Genomic DNA, 21,059 nt, shown 5'->3' with positions numbered 1-21,059 from the left:
CTGCGGCTGTGGCAACAGCAGCAGCAGGAGGAGATCACATCACTGTGGAAGAGAGAGACGGGGCGAGAGAGAGTGAGAGAAAGAATAGAGAGAGATCACCAGGGTTGCATGAGCACATTGGAGTGAGGAGTTCCTGGGTCCTGTGGCAGAAGGGATGAAAAGGGGAAAGTATATTTTGGGGGGATGGAATCACTCCACTTTGGTTCAGGAATAGCCTGAGGTGCAGACAATTTGAGGACTGGAGTGGTGCACCCCTGGTTTAAAAGTATATCACAACGATAATGATGACAACCAAACCATAGTAGTAATGTTGATCAGCTTAGGTTTATCTCCCCATTTGTGTGGAATGCACCAAAATAATGTTCAGGGGGAAAAAAATATGGTGAGGTGAGGTCTCCCAGTGCATAACGTGGTTACTACGTAACATTGTTACAATATAACGCTGTTACTATGTTGTCACTATGTTACATTGTTCCTAGTTACGTTGTTACTACATCACGTTATTATAAAGTTGCGTTATTACTAAGTTGCATTATTACTAGGTTACGTTATTACTAAGTTACGTTATTACTAAGTTATGTAAATACTACATTGCTACAGGGACATTGCTCCAACTCTAGCCTGAGAGGAAAAGCCCAGTCTCTAATGCTGACTTTAGCCAACAACACCGAACCTCATTCTTGTCAACAGACTTTTAATAGTCCCTCCTGTGTGGTTTACTTCTCTGGCTTTGTTTTCCCTTTTTCTTTTATAATTTTCCAAATGTGTTCTCTAGACAGCTGTGTTTTGCTGTTGGCAGCCATTGAAGGTATTTGAAGTGAGAGAATTTGAAATCCCTGTAGCTCCATAAAAACGCCATGCAACGTTGGCTGTAAGCTCCCCCGTCTGTTAAAACTCTGTGTGGCGCTCCAGGTTGGACTGTACGACACACTTTAAAGCATTACTCACACACACCAGCTGTGTTGTCGTCCAGGATGTCTGTGGCTTGTTTTTTTGTGTCATTTTAAAATATAGCTGTGATATATCAATTTAGAGGGACTGTGGACAATGGACAGGCATGCAGACGGACAAAGACACAGAAATGCACACACACACACAAAGTCACGAACACAAACACAAACACACGTCTAAACTGGAGACTTACGGTAGAGTAGAGAAGCAAGGCTCCAAACAAGATGGCTTCCAGGAGAATAAGACCAGATGCTCGGATCCTCTACAAAAAAGAGAGCGAGAGAGAGAGAGACTCAACAGTAGAGAACAATAGAGAGAACTCAGCCATGCAATCTCCATAGTCAAACATTGGCAATAGAATGGCCCGTACTGAAGAGCTCAGTGACTTTCAATGTGGAACCGTCATAGGATGCCACCTTTCTGCCAAATTTCTGCCTTGCTAAAGCTGCCCCGGTCAACTGTAAGTGCTGTTACTGTGAATTGGAAACATCTAGGAACAACAACTGCTCAACCACGAAGTGGTAGGCCACACAAGCTCAGAGAACGGGACCGCTGAGTGCTGGAGCGCGTAGACATTCTAGACGATTCTGTACTTCCAACTTTGTGGCAACAGTTTGGAGAAGGCCCTTTACTGTTTCAGCATGACAATGCCCCCGTGCACAAAGCGAGGTCCATACAGAAATGGTTTGTCAAGATCGGTGTGGAAGTACTTTACTGGCCTGCACAGAGCCTTGAGCTCAACCCCATCTAACACCTTTGGGATGAATTGGAACGGACGAGTGTGAGCCAGGCCTAATCGCCCAACATCACTGCCCAACCTATCTAATGCTTGTGTGGCTCAATAGAAGCAAGTCCCCGTAGCAATGTTCCAACATCTAGAGGAAAGCTTTCCCAGAAGAGTGGAGGCTGTTATAGCAGCAGGGGGGGACCAACTCCATACTAATGCCCATTATTTTTCGAATGAGATGTTTGATGAGCAGGTGCCCACATACATTTGGCCATGTAGTGTAACATCCATCAACCATAGAGTTACTAGGATGATCTACACAATCATATTATATGAGAGAAATTGTCATCCATTCACTCATTCTGAATCTACTCGGCTGAAAATAAATAAAGAATTTGACTCAATGGCACAACACAATGGATATGAATTATCAAGATAGTCCCTTTGTTGAACTGCTCTGCTACCAATCATGTTAGTGAAAATGAGCGAGGGCCACGGGACAACTATGGGCTTAATTTAATTACTCATTATATCCTAGAAGGCAATGTATTCTATGTAAATATGTAAATTCACACACCTCAAGGGACATCTCATCTGAACTGCATTTCTGAAAGATTCTTATATGGAAGCATCGGATCGTGGCATATTGCTGGATATACAAAACAAACGGCCTGGGATGTGTGGACTCATCTTGACAGACTGCTTATGAGATCGGAAAACATCTGTGTAATGTCTCTAAGAGACAACCATATTGGAATATCATATACAGGTTTGTTTAACCCTGACCTATAGTGTGTCAATAACCATCACTGCTGTGGAATACGTACTGCAAAAGGTGCCCTTCTTAGGATGAGACATGAAATAGAGTTCTTGACTCTGTGGTCGCTAAAAATCCCATGACACTTAATGCTTGATTATGGCTGTTAACCCCAGAGTTCTGGCTATACTCACCCTGGGCCCTCCCCAGTTTCAAATTGGCCCAATCACTCATCACCTCTCCATAGGGAAAATGGATTCTGTGTGATGAACATTCTGGCACAAAATGGCTACCATGCATCACCCGGGTGGATGCTACTACAAATTGGTGTTGGATGGAATAATGAGTTACTCCAGATCAAGGTAAAGTGCTTCGAGAGCAGATGAAAAGCACTATGTCAATGGAATCCATTACTACAACAGAAGACCGTCAAATGTTCCCAAGAACTCTAAGGCTGTCACAATGACTACCACCCTGTAGCACTCACATCTGGAATCATGAAGGGCTTTGAAAGGCTGGTCATGGCACACAACTCCATCATCCCAGACACCCTAGACACAATCCAATTTGAATACCGCCCCAACAGATCTACAGATGATGCAATCTCAACTGCACTCCACATTGCCCTCTCCCACCTGGATGAGAGGAATACCTATGTAAGAATGCTGTTCATCAACTACAGCTCAGCGTTCAACACCATAGTGCCCTCCAAGCTCGTCACCAAGCTTAGTGACTGAACACCTCCCTCTGTAACTGGATCCTGGATTTAGTGACGGGCTGACCCCAGGTGGTGAGAGTGGGTAACAACACTAGTTTGAAGATGGTGCCGGAAGGGATGGCTGCCGTTTTATGGGCTCTTAACCAACCGTGCTATTTTTTTTTCTTTTCGCATTGTTTGTAACTTATGTTGTACATAATGTTGCTGCTACTGTCTCTTATGACCAAAAACTACTTCTGGACATTAGGACAGCGATTACTCACCTTGAACTGGGCAAAGAATTTTTCTTTAAATGAGTCGGACGAGAGGGGTTTACTCCAGACACCCGAACAGGCCCTCATCCGCGTCATTCGCAGGAGAAAGTGACAGAGGTATCGCGGAAGGAGATTAGGGTGCCTTGTGAGGATCCGGTGAGACGAGTGGTTAATCTGCCTTTGCAATCAGTACGATTGGCCAACATACAATCACTGGATAATAAAGTGGACAAACTACAAGCACGTATATCCGACCAACGGGACATTAAAAACTGTAATATCTTATGTTTCACTGAGTCGTGGCTGAACGACGACATGAATAACATACCGCTGGCGGGTTATACACTGTATCGGCAGGATAGAACAGCAGCCTCTGATAAGACAAGGGGTGGCGGTCTATGTATATTTGTAAATAACAGCAGGTGCACGATATCTAAGGAAGTCTCGAGGTTTGGCTCGCCTGAAGTAGAGTATCTCAAGATAAGCTGTAGACCACACTATCTACCTAGAGAGTTTTCATCTTTATTCTTTGTAGCTGTCTATTTATCACCACAAACCGATGCTGGCATTAAGACCGCACTCAATGAGCTGCATACAGCCATAAGCAAACAGGAAAACGCTCAATCAGAGGCGGCGCTCCTAGTGGCCGGGGACTTTAATGCAGGGAAGCTTGAATCCGTTTTACCTCATTTCTACCAGCATGTTAAATGTGCAACCAGAGGGAAAAAAACTCTAGACCACCTTTACTCCACACACAGAGATGCATACAAAGCTCTCCCTCACCCACCATTTGGTAAATCTGACCATAATTCTATCCTCCTCATTCCTGCTTACAAGCAAAAATTAAAGCAGGACGCACCACTGACTCGGTCAATAAAAAAGTGGTCAGATGACACAGATGCTAAGCTACAGGACTGTTTTGCTAACACAGACTGGAATATGTTCCGGGATTCTTCCGATGGCATTGAGGAGTACACCACATCAGTCACTGGCCTCATCAATAAGTGTATCGATGACGTCGTCCCCACAGTGACTGTACGTACATACCCCAACCAGAAGCCATGGATTACAGGTAACATCCGCACTGAGCTAAGGGTAGAGTTGCCACTTTCAAGGAGCAGGACTCTAACCCGGAAGCTTATAAGAAATCCTGCTATGCCCTCCGAAGAACCATCAAACAGGCAAAGCACCAATACAGGACTAAGATCGAATCATACTACACCGGCTCCAATGCTCGTCTAATGTGGCAGGGCTTGGAAACAATTACTGACCACAAAGGGAAACAAAGCCGAGAGCTTCCCAGTGACATGAGCTAAATGACTTCTATGCTCGCTTCGAGGCAAGTGACACTGAAACATGCATGAGAGCATCAGCTGTTCTGGACGACTGTGTGATCACACTCTCCGCAGCCGATGTGAGTAAGACCTTTAAACAGGTTAACATTCACAAGGCCGCAGGGCCAGACGGATTACCAGGATGTGTACTCCGAGCATGCACTGACCAACTGGCAAGTATCTTCACTGACATTTTCAATACCAACATATTTCAAGCAGACCACCATAGTCCCTGTTCCCAAGAACACTAAGATAAACTGCCTACATGACTACAGACCCATAGCACTCACGTCTGTAGCCATGAAGTGCTTTGAAAGGCTGGTCATGGCTCACATCGACACCATTATCCCAGACACCCTAGACCCACTCCAATGTGCATACTGCCCCAACAAATCCACAGATGATGCAATCTCTATTGCACTCCACACTGCCCTTTCACACCTGGACAAAAGGAACACGTATGTGAGAATGCTATTAATTGACTACAGCTCAGCGTTCAACACCATAGACCCTGGGACTAAACACCTCCCTCTGCAACTGGATCCTGGACTTCCTGACGGGCAGCCCCCAGATGGTAAGGTTAAGTAATAACACATAAGCCACGACGATCCTCAACACGAGGGCCCCTCAGAGGTGCGTGCTCAGTGCCATCCTGTACTCCCTGTTCACTCCTGACTGCACGGCCAGGCATGACTCCAACACCATCATTAAGTTTGCCGAAAACGACAGTGGTAGGCTTGATCACCGACAACAACGAGACAGCCTATAGGGAGGAGGTCAGAGACCTGGCCGTGTGGTGCCAGGACAACAACCTCTCCCTCAATATGATCAATACAAACGAGATGATTGTGGACTACAGTAAAAGGAGGACCAAGCACGCCACTATTGTCATCAACGGGGCTGTAGTGGAGCAGGTTGAGAGCTTCAAGTTCCTTGGTGTCCACATCACCAACATACTAACATGGTCCAAGCACACCAAGGCAGTCGTGAAGAGGGCACGACAAAACCTATTCCCCCTCAGGAGACTGAAAAGATATGGCATGGGTCCTCAGATCCTCAAAAGGTTCTACAGCTGCACCATCAAGAGCATCCTGACGGGTTGAATCACTGCCTGGTATGGCAACTGCTCGGCCTCTGACCACAAAGGATTACAGAGGGTAGTGCGTACACCCCAGTACATCACTGGGGCCAAGCCTCCTGCCATCCAGGACCTCTATACCAGGCGGTGTCAAAGACTCCAACCACCCTAGTCATAGAATGTTCTCTCTGCTACCGCACGGCAAGCTGTACCGGATCGCCAAGTCTAGGTCCAAGAGGCTTCTAAACAGCTTCTACCCCCAAGCCATAAGACTCCTGAACAGGTAATTAAATGGCTACCCAGACCATTTGCATTGCCCCCCCCCCCTTTACGCTGCTGCTACTCTGTGTTATTATCTATGCATAGTCACTTTAATAACTCTACCTACATGTACATATTACCTAAATTACCTTGATTAATTGGTGCCGCCGCACGTTGGCTCTGTACCGGTACCCTCTGTATTTAGCCTCGCTATTGTTATTTTATTGCTGCTCTTTAATTATTTGTTACTTTTATTTGTATTTTCTTTAACATATTTTTCTTAAAACTGCATTATTTGTTCAGGGCTTGTAAGTACACATTTCACTTGTTGTATTCGGCGCATGTGACAAATAAAATTGGATTTGACCTCCGCCCACGCTGACCCTCAACACAGGGGCCCCCAGGGGTGTGTGCTTAGCCCCCTCCTGTACTCCCTGTTTACCAACGACTGTGTGGCCACGCACGACTCCAACTCCATCATCAAGTTTGCTGACGACACGACTGTGGTAGTCATTTGGTAGTCAAACAAACAAAGGAGTTCTGGCACAACACTTCAGTTGCTTCCTAATTCCCTACATAGTGCACTACTTTTGACCACAGCCATATGGGCCTTGGTCAAAAGTAGTACACTATATATGGAAAAGGGTGCCATTTGGGTAACAACCTCCCCGCAGCTGTGTTCCTCAATGCAGGTCCTGGAGGGTATGAATCAGTACATATTTTGGTCTCTCTTTCTTACCATTCAAAAATGTCAATCCAGTAACAGTTTACTGAAATCCAACAGGATTCCGTGTGATGAACATTCTGGCACAAAATGGCTACCATGCATCACCCAGGTGGATGCTACTACAAAATTGTATGTATCCTTTCACTTAAAATGTCTTGAAATCATCTCATAATGATCTTGACTAATTCAATAAAAGCCATTTTCATTACGTTGTAGCATAGAAAAACATTATAAGGGCTCATACATTCTTATAACAAATAATACAACATTTAAATAAAGTTATTATAGAAATCACAAGTGTATGAAATAGAAACACCAACCTATACCAGTAATACCTTTGGTGAAAAACATAATACCAGTCTTATGTTTTCTGGATGGAGTTCCCCTATAATTACCTGCTTGACCCCTAACCCATGCTTCCTCCCAATGAGCCCTTACCTTGTTCCTGCGGAAGTGGTAGACCAGCACCATGGCCACTAAGTCCAGCAGCATGCAAAGGCCCTGGAAGGAGGCTACAGAAAGCCGGAGGGCCCCGTCTTCCTGAGCCAGGCAGGGCGTGTCGTCCCGGCAGTAGGGGCAGCCCTCACGGCACGGCAGGCACTTACTGGACACCTCCGAGAGGTCCTCACTGTGAGCGTGACCACTGCTCTCTTTCCCTGGAAAGGGCAGATAGACAAAACATCGAGGAGATACAGTAGAGGATGATGTGTTGTGGAAGCCTTGTGGAGGCAATAACATTGCGTATTTGAGTTACGTTAAAAAAAAAAGTGTGTTCTCAATGTCGTTCTTTCTGTGTATAATTTTATACTGACCCCAGTAAGAGTAGCTGTTTGGGATTGAAATAAACAAACTGCCAATGAGTACAAAAGTACTACAGATGGAAAATAGCTGGCAATAACAAGCCTTCCATTTGATCTACAGTGAAACATTCAAGTCAAAACATTTAGAACAACAGTGTGTGTGTGTGTGTGTGTGTGTGTGTGTGTGTGTGTGTGTGTGTGTGTGTGTGTGTGTGTGTGTGTGTGTGTGTGTGTGTGTGTGTGTGTGTGTGTGTGTGTGTGTGTGTGTTCTCTGGTTATGGTTATATCACTAAAGAGAACAGGGGCAGTGGGTTGTGTATCTTCTCGCAATTTGTTGTTGTGATTCATGTGTGAAGAAAGACCAGGGTTGTGTTGAGTGGGGGACACTGAAGAAAAACCTGTTGGGTAACACTTTACTTAAAGCCTACCCTGCAGGTACTATTAGTTATAACATGTTATATGTTATATAATAAAGCTTAAAATACTGTATGCTATGTCTTTAGTAATGATTACAAGACATTATAAGGGGGTCATACATGACAAGTCTTACAATGCATTATAACGGCATAATAATGCATTATAGCCAACACACACACACACACACACACACACACACACACACACACACACACACACACATAATACATCCCCCAAGGCATACTGTCTGTTAAGACACTTAAGAACACAGTTAACAAGCGCAGGCTGAGATGACAATGTAGTCCCCAATTAAAGATATGCACACTTTGGATCGACAATAAAAAACTAAACGAGAAAAAGAACTGATAGAGAATTCAGCTGAAATAATCCCGTGACAACCCGTGACTAGTTCATTTTCAGAATAATTTGTTCGTCATAGATACTTTATCCACTGACCACCGAATTTAGGAGGATAACTGACTGAAATGTAGCTGAAAAACAAGCGGTAAAACAAGAAACGTAGGAGTATTTGAACGTAGGAGTATTTGATAGCACGTCATGACTGCATCACGTTTTGTAAATAAGGACCTAGTATGCATTTCCCTTATCATAAGATCTTGCATAAACAAATGAATGCTAGCTAGCCTAGTTTCCCCTCATTGGTCCTGCATTTAGAATGTATCTAATTTTGGTTTGTTAGGATGTTGTTGGTTTAGTTTTCTGTAACTTCATAGCAATAGGCTGCTGCCTGGCCATTGATTCAGCATGCTTGCTAGCTAAGTGAGCCAGCTAATCATGAATGCACAATCAGCCCAAAGAAGCACTACACAAATTGCAGACAATTTGCCCTGCTACAGTGGCTAGCTAGCCATGTAGCCAGTTGAAGTCGGAAGTTTACATACACCTTAGCCAAATACATTTAAACTCAGTTTTTCACAATTCCTGATATTTAATCAGAGTAAAAATTCCCTCTTAGGACAGTTAGGATCACCACTTTATTTTAAGAATGTGAAATGTCAGAATAATAGCAGAGAGAATGATTTATTTCAGCTTTTATTTCTTTCATCACATTCCCAGTGGGTCAGAAGTTTACATACACTCAATTAGTATTTGGTAGCATTGCCTTTAAATTGTTTAACTTGGGTCAAACGTTTCGGGTAGCCTTCCACAGGTAGAAGGTAGAACACTGTTGGTTCCAGGTAGAACCCTAGAGGGACAGCCAAAGAACCCTTTTGGAATCTTAGAGTTCTGTCGGAGAGTTGCTGAACATATTTATGCATAGACAACCTCTTATATGAACTCTCTTAATTGTGTAAAATTAAGAAAAAACATTGACTAATCAAAGAAATATTAAGGAAATCTTTTCACTTTTTGTCAGCATCTAAATTCATGGGGTTTGCCATGCCTTGGAAGATGAGACCCTCTCCCCGCCAGTTTTTAATTAATGCTTTATTTCTTTATTGTCTTGATAGTTGCTGGGAAACAACAATACGTGAAATCGGGTTGTGAAGAATAACAGTGGCAGGTCAATTCAGAAGTGGAAATGAGTATCTCTCCTACAAGCCGGAGAGGCGCATTTGAAATATTTTTTTAATGACGTGTTTGTGGGCTTTTGAAGATGACTTTTACCCCTCGATGCTACTTTCAAGTCTCCCATTGCATTCCAATAAGGCTGTCACATCCTCAAGGCGTGCTGTCTAGGAGATTTTATGAAAAGGACTGTATACATACTAATACTTTACTCCATATGCCCTGGTGGTAACCTAAGTCTGTGCTTGCAAAGTCATCCAAGGTATTTGTACAGAGGAATCAAAAATAAAATATTTCTTCCATCGTTCCATCCATCACCATTCCATCCATTCTTTCATCCCTCCAACCAACCTAGCAGACTAGTATCCTACAAACTACAAATGAACAATATCAACAACAAAAAATACATGGATATTATAATCACTTATTAAATTATTATTTAACCTACATGAAAAAAAATGATCATGATGCCAAACCAATATCAATGAAAACGAATGCCCAGGTGCCCCTTGATTTCCATGTTGGTCCGTCACTCACATCTGCTGCTAATGCTAAAATAAAGTGATTGAAATCAGAGTGGAGGGAACAGATGCCACATGTTGCTGGGTAGGGAAACCGCAAACCTACTTGTGAAACCGTTGAGTGCCACTTTCCTAGGGTGGTAGAAGCCTCTCCGGCATTGGCACTTGTACTTGTCCAGCACGAATCCATGGCCGACAATGGGAGTGCACTAGGGAGAGATAAGAGAGAAAAAGAGAGCGAGAGAGAGAGCAAGAGAGAAAGAAAGAAAGAGTGTTTATATGAAAGCCAGGTAAACAGGATGGAGGGAAGAATGAAGGGAATGTGACTCAGCCTTCTGTTTGTGTTTCTTGAAAGTCACAAAAAAACATGTTTTGTGTATTTCTAAAATGATATGAAATACCCTGTGGCGCTGTTATGGGAAATTCTGTCAAAAACTGAAATATTTGGGTTGGTTATGTAAGGTTGGAAAATGTCTCTATGACAGAACAGTCCCTAGCTCTTCCTTTTTTTCCCTATTCTGGTCTGTGCTCTTTGAAAAGGCACTCTCATTTCCTATTCAATTCTCAACTCAATTCAAATTAAACTCACTGACAGGCCTTTACTAACAGCCTTGGAATTCAGTTATTTAAACAGAACCTAGTTTACCTTTCTCAGCTATATGTTAACGTTTACATTGTGTAGTCATATAATCACAGACAAATACTACAGCGGATGTAGACATTAATCATGACAACACAGAAAGGGTATTAGGTCAAACTTAAAGCATCCTGATAAAATGCCTCTACAACACTGTCACATAACACTGATGTAGAATTCCATACAGTTCGATCAACTTTCCATAAAGACAACTGGCAAATGTTAATGTTTTTATTAGAAAATTGTGAAAGCCACATTCTGTCAGATGTATTTATCATCAGAGGGGGCCCACTACCAAAAACAATGTAAACCATATTACAGGGTGCCATTTTCCCATGCAAATTTTAGCACTTGATTTCTGCATTGCACATAACATCATTAATCAGACACTGGGAGCGATTTGTCTAAATGAACTCGTCTCAACCCTGTTATTAAATTAAGCGTATTTTCTTCTGATGGGCAGATCCCGAGCAAAAGCCCCAATAATGATCCTGAGAACAGCGTCAGGGGAAATAACACACCCATGCCAAGTTGCAGGAATATAATTAATACCTAAATTAAGAATTAAAACCTGTTTGCAGAATTTAAATTTGCTGCATAATTCCAGCTTGGAGACTGAGTGATGGCTGGCTATGAGCTCCTGGACCATCTGGATCGACTGGGAGGAAACACTTTCCTTAAAAATGTGCAGTTTTGAGCTCCGTCCGAAATAGATTTGCAATGACATGAATGCTCATGAATAGTGGATTATACTGTGTGTGTGTGATGGCATTATGTAGGGGTTGAGACATTGTATTTCAGTGGTGATGTAGAGAAACTGGGGTAGGCCTTGAAGGAAGGGCAGTCAAACCTACTTGTTACTTTGAAGCATAAACTGTAGTGGTTTAGATCAATTGTCTTTGAGCCTAGAGAACTAGCTCCCCTTCACCACTAATCATATTCTACTGGGAGGAGAAGGTTTTGTAATGTCTGATTTGAAGTGTGAAAGCCTGGCAAAAACAAACAGATAAAATCTTGCTGTTATTAAGCTCTGTGTTTAGGGGAAAATATAATGAATGTTTTATCACCAATATTTTGAGGAAGCAGTGTGAGATATCCCTTGGCAAGTTGATCAACACTTTGTTTCTTACATTCCAGTGGCGTGTCCAGAACATTATGAATGGGGTGGCCATGTTGGGGCACATAACATTTGAAAGTGCCACCCAGAGTGAGAATTATCCTGTGAAATTTGGGGGGTCTAAAATGTTTTAAGGGGACCTCCTAATTTATGGGTGTCACGTTTGTGTGTAGGAATGGACCAAGGCGCAGCGTAAATATCGTTCCACATATTTGTATTATAATGTGAAACTATGCAAAACATACAATAAACCATAAACAAAGCAACAAACTGTGATGAAGAGGTGCAACATGCACTAACTCAAAATAATCTCCCACAAAACAAAGGTGGGAAAAACAACTACTTAAATATGATCCCCAATTAGAGACAACGATGACCAGCTGCCTCTAATTGGGGATCATCCAAAAACCCCAACATCGAAAAACAGAAACTAGACCCAAACAACATAGAAAAATTTAACTAGAATAAACCCCCCAGTCACGCCCTGACCTACTCTACCATAGAAAATAAGAGCACACAATGGTCAGGACGTGACAATGGGCTTTATAGTAAAGACATAATTTAACTGTAAAAATGTATTACCTTTTAATGTGTCATGAACACAACCAGTCATGACGTTTTCATCTGATTGTCAAACAAATCACTTAAAAAACAAGGTTAAATAGGTTACCTGCGCACGTTCGTCTACTCCAAAATTCATCTACATCCGAACAGCGCAATGTGTACCTGCCATTTGAATGGAAAGGGACATTACAAACACCATGTGTAATGACATTCAGCCTACAAAGTGGTGTGTATTGATTGATGCCAAGGAAAACGAGGCTTCCCCCAAAATTTGAACAATACAAAAATAAACTAACGTATACAATTATTTCTCATTCGTGTCTATCCACGTTTCATAATTTTACTTGAATTCGGAAGAGGCTAAATCTATTTAACCAAAGAAAGAGTCCGAGCGAGGCCCTCCCAGAAAGTCTGAGATCTGATAGGTCGTTGCTGAATATATTGATAATTTTGACCAAGATGCATACTGATAGCAAGACTCATAAATCTCACCGGAGAAAGCATCCGAGCAAGCAAAACAGCTCCCCTCTGTCTTAGTATATGTAGCCCATATATCTGATCCTGTCTGTCCGAAATAATATGACATGTTCTTTCTGGGGGGGGGGGGGGGTTGGCGGGGGGGCAACTGTGGTGGCCAATCAGATTTCGGGGGGGTCATGGCCAATGTTCCGTCAAATTTGTTTAAGCTTTTTGAAACTTCTGGCACGCGTTTACTGTGAACACTGACGCTGTAACATCTTTAAATTAGTTTTAACAGTGGTCAAGTAGGCTACTGTGGCTATTTCATCACAATGTAGGACCTAACATGAAGAAAATGGAAAATGCGTCCCATAACTGTCACGTCCTGACCAGTATAAAGGGTTATTTGTTGTGGTAGTTTGGTCAGGATGTGGCAGAGGGTATTTGTTTTATGTGGTTCGGGGTGGTGGCTTATTTAGTAGGGCGTTTGATTGATTATTTCCAGGTTTTTGGTCTATGTTCTATGTTTTGGTATTTCTATGTTCTTTCTGGTTTGTTGTATTTCTATGTTTAGGTTATGGGGGGTTGGACTCTGAATTGGAGGCAGGTGCTTTCTCGTTGCCTCTGATTGAGAGTCCTATATATGGGTAATTGTTTGGTGTAGTGTTTGTGGGAGATTGTTTCTTGTTTTGCTGAGTGTGCCCGACAAGACTGTTTCGTTGTTCGTGAGTTCGTTTCGTTTTGTTGTTTTTTGGTGTTCTTGTTATTTAAATAAATATACAAGATGAGCATCCACATTCCTGCTGCGTTTTGGTCCTCCATTCCAGACGACAACCGTGACAATAACATTTTAACAGGGAAATAGCTGTTCTATCGTTCAGCCTACAGTAACAGCCAATGTGTGGTGTTCAATGTACTCTAGGCCTACATTGCATGAGACTTGAAAAAAACATGCAGGGTTTGACATTAACCTGTTTATCCACTTGTCCTTCAGACAAGGAGGTGACTGAAAATGTTGTGTTGTTTGATGCAAGAAACCACTTTACAAAATAAAATGCATCCTTATTCCCACACCATTATTACATGGAATTAGACGAATTATGCTACCCTCTGCCTATTGGCTACTTAGCTTATTCAAGACTGTCTCAAAATGCAACACTGCTGCTTTAAGAAAAAAAGAAAAAAAGCTCTTTACCTGTGAAATGCGAATGTTTTGTGCTCTTATAAGAATCAATCACTCCCCCATTGCTGACTACAAATGATCTATAACTAGGCTAATAACTCACTAACTAGCAAAGAATATGAACAAATATACAAATGTGCACACGTCGCTACATGTAGCTCTCACTTTGATCTCAAAACAAGCCCATCTACTCACTACCGCTCAGACTGTAAAAACATTCCAGTTCAAAGTGAATGGCACAGATCTATACATGGCAATGGCCTATTTGCATATAGGCCTACTGCAGCTCTGATTGGTTATTGCGCACCGGTCTGTGTCGAGTACAGGCCCGAGTCGTGCCTGTCAGCGCAGTAGAATCCTACTCCGATGCGTTCTGCGTACAATAAAATCTCTTGCATAGTTAGTTTTGCATACCAAGTCTTGCATAGTTTGATTTGTTCGGTATGTTGCATTGAAAGTGTCTAATATTGTATTGATTCCATCACAATTGCCACAGCAAAGGGATACGTTGAGACTGTCAACTGACGGGGAAAACTCCAGAAAGTTGAGTGAAGTTCAATCTTATGCTTCTCTGCAGGGGCTGATATTTATTTTGCAAGGCCTGGGCCACCCCCTGAACACGCCATTGTTACATTCTCGGAAAAATACTGTACATTTACTGGGATAATAGTTTACAACTGTATTCGTTGTATATTCGTGTCAGAAATGGGATCCAGAAAATGAGGAACGGTTGATTTGAAAAGGGCACTGATTTGAATAACTGGGCCTGAATTTATTGATTATCTTCCAGGTGTATTGAAAACAAAGCGAAACTAGTTCATGGGCAAGCTGCTACTACGATTGGAGCAGGCGGCAAAGAACTGGTCTCCCAAGAGGTTCAGAGAGTCAGACTGCACAAACTTCCAACATCTGCAGAGAGCGCACAAGCATGTTAATATCATCTACCACCCAGCAGGGGAGTGTGGGTAAATAAACCCTCCAGCTTTATTATGGATTTATTTTGTGCTTACGTTAGCTCTGAAGGAGAAACTCATTAAGATAACACCCACCAAGGGCCATGGAGCGCATGGAAGTATGCTTATTGTGTGGGATTATCGAAGTCAATGGAAGAATTTATATCAACTTGCATTTATATCAACTTGAAATAACAGCTTGTGTTGATATGTGCTCAGTGACATGACATCTGTCGCTGTATCTCAAGTTCAGGGTGCATCTAGAGCACAAATTCATCTCTTTAGCCACCTGCAGTGTATTTAAACGATACACACGTGACAAGGGTTGATGTGGTTCTTGGTTGTGCCATGTGTGTCATACAGTAGATTGACATGGGAGTTTGAAAGTGCGCCTCAAGGCTCATAAAGAAAAAAACCTACTCAAAAACTATAAAAAAAAAGAAAATTTTTCATTAGTCCACTGTTGATACAGCCCCAAAATGTTTGGTCTGTCAGCTGTCAAGTTTTTTGCATCATCATGATAATGTGCCAAGTGACACTTTGCTTTCTTGAAAACTTGACTGCTGACAGTGGACTAATTAAAAAAATACCAACGTATAGTTTTTGAGTAGAGTTTTCCTTTAACAGTGAGTATCAGTACCTCTCCATACATCACTAATCAGTCTTTTATACTGACTTGGCTCCAGGCTGGAATTAAATGGTGCCAGGGTCTCTCCTTGTTCTTCTGGAGTTATGAAAATGTGCGAATTAGTCTTTAGATATGTCACAGTTTATTATATCACCTTCATCTTGTAAAGGGAGAGTGTAATAATATGTGATTGTGCCCATGCTATTTTGGTAACATGTTATTTCACATATTACCACGTACATGTGACAGGGCTAGCAGACGCTATTGTGAAACAGTCAAGAAAAGAGCGACCCATTACATCTTAATTCAACCATGAGAATACTTCAAGGGAGAACAGAAAGGTTAACATTCATCTTGGTGTATGCACCTCGTGGTCAAAATGGTTGGAATCAGACTAGGATCTTACAATGACTTTAAAGAACTTGAGTCTATGTTCCTGCGGCGTGCTGTCTACCAAATGCTCTAATCAGGCAATATGCAAATTAGAGGGGGATTCCCTTTTGTGTTACGCCGATTGGAATTCCCCTTTGAATAATGTGTAGCCAGGTATTTACTCTGACCTTTACTCCAAAACTGTCTAACCTTGGCTCAAAATAGATTTCGGAATCTGCATTATGCCCCTCATCTTCTTAGGCACTTTCTTATATTTATCCCTGGTCTTTAATAGACTGGTGGTGGCTCGTTAATGGGCAAGGTCTTGCAAAGTGCAGCAAGAAAGTCTACATTTCAGACGTGCACATTAAAGTCCTCCATATCGGGGACTTTGAGCGGTTCTGGACCGGTTCCGTCTAACATTTTGGTGTACATTCTCATGCCTTATAATGCCAAAAAGACCCATCTGTCTGCTCTCCGTTTCCACTCTCTAAGGAGCTGACTTGAAGTGTCAGGTTTCAGACCCCATATTTGCATAGGAAGTGATGTGTCACATTTTCTAGCCTATCCTAGCAAAAATAGATTCTCTTCCTCTAAGTGAGTGAGCCCAGCTTGCGAGACAGCAAATGAACGATAGCAGTCTAGTGAGTCCAGCCATTCATCTCGCTGTGATATTCTCAAACCGATTTAGAGGTCTCAACATGAAAAAAATACTACATTTCATAGAATTGAAAGAAGACCACTTTATCTTGGACACAGATGGACGAAATCACTGTGTGCTTAAAGCTGAAGTACAGTTTAATGAGTCTGCACACATTTGAATGGTACCTCTGTTGACAGTTTTAAAATAGTGCCAATATTGTACTGTCACTAAGTATGATCATAGTTATTTTACAGTGATAAGAAATATGAACTCTTATAGTAAGTAATTTATAATTTGATTGTTAATATATTTAGAAAGCATTTCAGTAATTTCAAGACCCATTGCCCCACTACTTCGTATTTTCATAATATTTGTACTATGTACTTGAGCTTGTGTCTTCAAAAATGAGTATCATTGCACTGAAATAGATTGTGCTAACACTCCCTGGGGGAAAGGGAAGGCAGGGTGAGAAGTGAGTCAGAGTTGCAGCATGTAACATAGACATTAATAGGGTGAAAGTCGCATGTTGCAATCATTTCAGCTTCAGCTATAGCAGGGTTTCCAAACTCAGACACCCACATTTTGTTTTTTCCCTAGCATTACACAGCTGATTCAAATAATCAACTAATCATCAAGCTTTGATCATTTGAATCAGCTGTGTACTGTAGTGTTAGGGCGAAAACTAAAACATGTACCGCTTGGGGTGTCAAGCACCGAGTTTGGGAAGCGCTGAGCTATAGGTTTAGAACATTTTAGAGTGGAGGATTCAATATTCGTATCTTTCGTCAAGAGATCATGTATCAGTTGGCTGGGACATGCCCTCAGAATACATCGGAACCATACCTCCACATTATCTTTGTATTGAATCCTAATTGGACAAGAAAGAAGTGTGGTAATGATGTGGTAGTGATGTACATAACCTGAGGTTCAGTACAAGACTAAAATGACAGTTTGAAATGGACAACCTCGTGGTGGCTTTAGTTACCCCAATGCGAGATGAGGACCAAGTAAGACATTTTTTGGAGGTCAAGCTCCATGATAATGAAAATAAAATCCCCACATCGCAGATGGAGTTTCTCTGAAAGGTTTTGTGTTTCTTGAGATCAAATTTAATAGGTTGTTCAGTGTGGTTTGTGGGCTTCCTGGGAAAGAATCGCTAGTCTCTCTGTCCAATTTTAGTTTTCTCTGAATGCAACTTTGGGCAAGAAAGCGGGAAAACAGGACGCTAGGGGAGAGAGAACACGCTGTTCCTCCAAAATCTGAAAATATCCCTGAGATCATTAAACCGTGAAAGCATTACAATCACTCTTTCCCCAGGGGTCTGCAGACTGCAGCCTCACACTGAAATATGTCTGAGAAGAAAGGCCTTGGTCTCTAGACTGTCTGGAAACTCTCTATCAATGTATGAGACAGGGAGAATTTAGCCACTATTAGATGGTCACCTACTGCAAACCACACAGTGTGCGGTAAATAGGACTCGATGTTGGTTTTCTGGGAGCAGATAAGAAGGTGGTGAACTGAAAACTTCCTGAAGGGAGTACATAGCCATTCTTCCTCATAACCTGTGCTTAATTAAATGGCTAATTAAGGGTCTCATTTGGTGGTGTTTTAGCTATATATATCACTCCCAAACTTTTACAGATGCACAATCGAGAGCATCCTGTCGGGCCGTATCACCGCCCGGTACGGCAGCTGCTCCGCCCATAACCGTAAGGCTCTCCAGAGGGTAGTAAGGTCTGCACAACCCATCACCGGGTGCAAACTACCTGCCCTCCAGGACACCTACACCACACGATGTCACAGGAAGGCCAAAAAGATCATCAAGGACAACAACCAACCGAGCCACTGCCTGTTCACCCCGCTATCATCCAGAAGGCGAGGTCAGTACAGGTGCATCAAAGCAGCACATCAATTCCTAGTACAGGTGCATCATAACCCTAACCCTAACCCTGAAAAACAGCTTCTATCTCAAGGCCATCAGACTGTTAAACAGCCATCACTAACATTGAGTGGCTGCTGCCAACATACTGACTCAACTCTAGCCACTAAATAATGGAAAAATGTATGTAATCAATTTATCACTAGCCACTTTATATAATGCTTACATACCCTACATTACTCATCTCATATGTATATCCTGTACTCTATACCATCTACTGCATCTTGCCATCTTGATGTAATGTATCACTAGCCACTTTAAACAATGCCACTTTATATAATGTTTACATACCCTACATTACTCATCTCATATGTATATCCTGTACTCTATACCATCTACTGCATCTTGCCTATGCCGTTCGGGCATCACTCATTCTTATATTTTTATGTACATATTCGTATTAATTCCTTTACACTTGTGTGTATAAGGTGTTGTTGTGAAAATGTTAGGTTATATTACTTGTTAGATATTACTGCATGGTCGGAACTAGAAGCACAAGCATTTCGCTACACTCGCATTAACATCTGCTAACCATGTGTATGTGACAAATAAATTTGATTTGGTTTGATTATACATGCAATGATAAACTCCTCAACCACTGAGAGAACTGTACATCTGGAAAAGAGTCCTTTCCCATCACATGCAAATCACTTCAAACAGAAGAGGACATAATAGAATGGCAATGGAAGAGGTTATAAAGCGGACACAGAGAGGAAAACAGAAGTTGACATTTGTGTTTTATAAGGAAGACGAGCCTCTGTTATCCACCATTGGCACCGGTGGGTGGTCACTGAGCCCCACACAGTCAGGTCCAGGAGGCCCAAGACAATTAGGATAAGCTGGTGTTCTGTTGACAGCCTCTTTAATATTGCTGTGGCAGCCGCAGAGCTGCAGACACTAGATTAGGAGTAAATTATGTTTCCTTGAGGCTGAATCCCTCTTATCCTGCCAGCATGTCTGTTGTCAGGGGAGTAACAGCCAAAGAATAGGAAAGTGGAGAGAGGCAATATGTATCTAAGGCTCAACAATTACAGACCTTCCCCTAAAATTCAGGCATCAGGTATTTTTTATTCTTACTAACTATTCATCCAAGTAGGTAATTGAGAACACATTTGCTTTTACAATATGGCATAATAGGATTGTAGAAGAATTGAATGCAATTTGCCGGAAGTAAAAATTTCCAATTGCAAAGTGAATTGACAAAATAGGCTATAATGAAATGTGAGTGAAGACTGCTGTTGTAAAAAATGTTTTGCCATTAATTAAACTGTAATAAGCTTGGACCTTTGTAGGTAATGTCAAGTCTTTTATACACTCTAAAATGTGTTCAGTTGTTCCTGCTGGCAACAGATCGTTCTTCGCCTGCACAGTGGTAACACTCATACAGATCAATAGTGGCTTCTCATCTCAGGGTAAGTAACTGGGAGTTGCACGCATTTCTCTGCCAATTTATCATCACCCAAAAGCCCATTGTCAGAGGAGCACACCGGCTAAATGTCAAAGGACCAATTATAACACCATTATCCCAGTCCTGCCAGAAAGCAGTTCTTAATCCACCAGTTTCATTCTGTTTAACACCGTAAAACATCAGTAACACAAAGTCACTCAAAGTCGTTTATGCTCCCTTTAGTTTTTACTCGTTTTTAGCTTCTAACATGTTGACCACACTGCGCTGCGTGTTGCAAAATAAATGTACACATACATGTTATTCCATCATTTCATCCAAACTGCTTGGGCAGATGCAACTAGCATCTACGTAGCCAAACATTAAAATAAAACATGGTTCTATTTTTGACACTTGATGTGCTGCAAGTCCTGCCTCTCCAATCTCCTCATTGGTTTTTAGGAGCATATACCCACGTGGGTGATTGAAAGATGAGCTGAGGTCCACACTCCAGTCCAGTTGGTTGAAGGAGGAGAGATTACTAGAAACTAACTAGGTTTACTCTTTTATCTGTGGATTAATTGTCGGAGTAGTGGAGCTTGTGCATTTTAGGTAAAATAACAACCCAATGTTTATATCCCAGGACAAATTAGCTAGCAACAGCAAGCTAGCTAGCTAAATGGCCATGAATGTTTCATGCGTTTCGACCTGTCCCTAAATTAATATAAGTGGTTCAGAGTTCGTTTTGACATTTCAACCTGCGTGTCCTGATCACATCTGGTGTGAATGGACAAAATCAACATGCGAGTGATGGCGCTTGCAGATGCATGCGCGTGCCCGGTCTAGTCAGCATGTAAGCAAGTAGCCTAGGTCCAATAGCCGAGAGTCATTTGAAACTTAAGTCTTGAGCCTATTAATTCCCGCCATCTCCTTGAGCAGTCTTGCCTTATTCGCTAATTGAGACATTCCATCCTGTCAGCAGCCATCTTGTCACATCCTGCTCGGGTCCCTTAAGGTGTGTTCAAGACGTCTGAGAATGTGTAGTGTGAGGATGAGTGGAATTAATAAACAACAAAGCTATGAAGCTTTGATGAGGCAGGTCTGT

At 42.0% G+C, this 21,059-nt stretch overlaps 1 protein-coding gene across 1 annotated transcript in view; it reads right to left on the bottom strand.

The window, feature by feature from the left end:
* LOC106568695 (metabotropic glycine receptor) overlaps positions 1–21,059 on the bottom strand; it is an 83,818-nt gene that overhangs the window by 32,679 nt on the left and 30,080 nt on the right. Inside the window, exons 3-5 of the mRNA XM_014139260.3 lie at positions 10,182–10,284; positions 7,246–7,463; positions 1,145–1,213 (exon numbers count right to left, since the gene is read on the bottom strand). Of these exons, the coding sequence (XP_013994735.3) occupies positions 1,145–1,213; positions 7,246–7,463; positions 10,182–10,284 (390 nt within the window). The remainder of the gene's footprint in view (positions 1–1,144; positions 1,214–7,245; positions 7,464–10,181; positions 10,285–21,059) is intronic.

The sequence above is a fragment of the Salmo salar genome, chromosome 14 (assembly GCF_965601325.2).
Source record: "Salmo salar chromosome 14, fSalSal1, whole genome shotgun sequence".
Taxonomy (NCBI): domain Eukaryota; kingdom Metazoa; phylum Chordata; class Actinopteri; order Salmoniformes; family Salmonidae; genus Salmo; species Salmo salar.
This window is presented reverse-complemented; position numbering and strand designations above follow the sequence as displayed.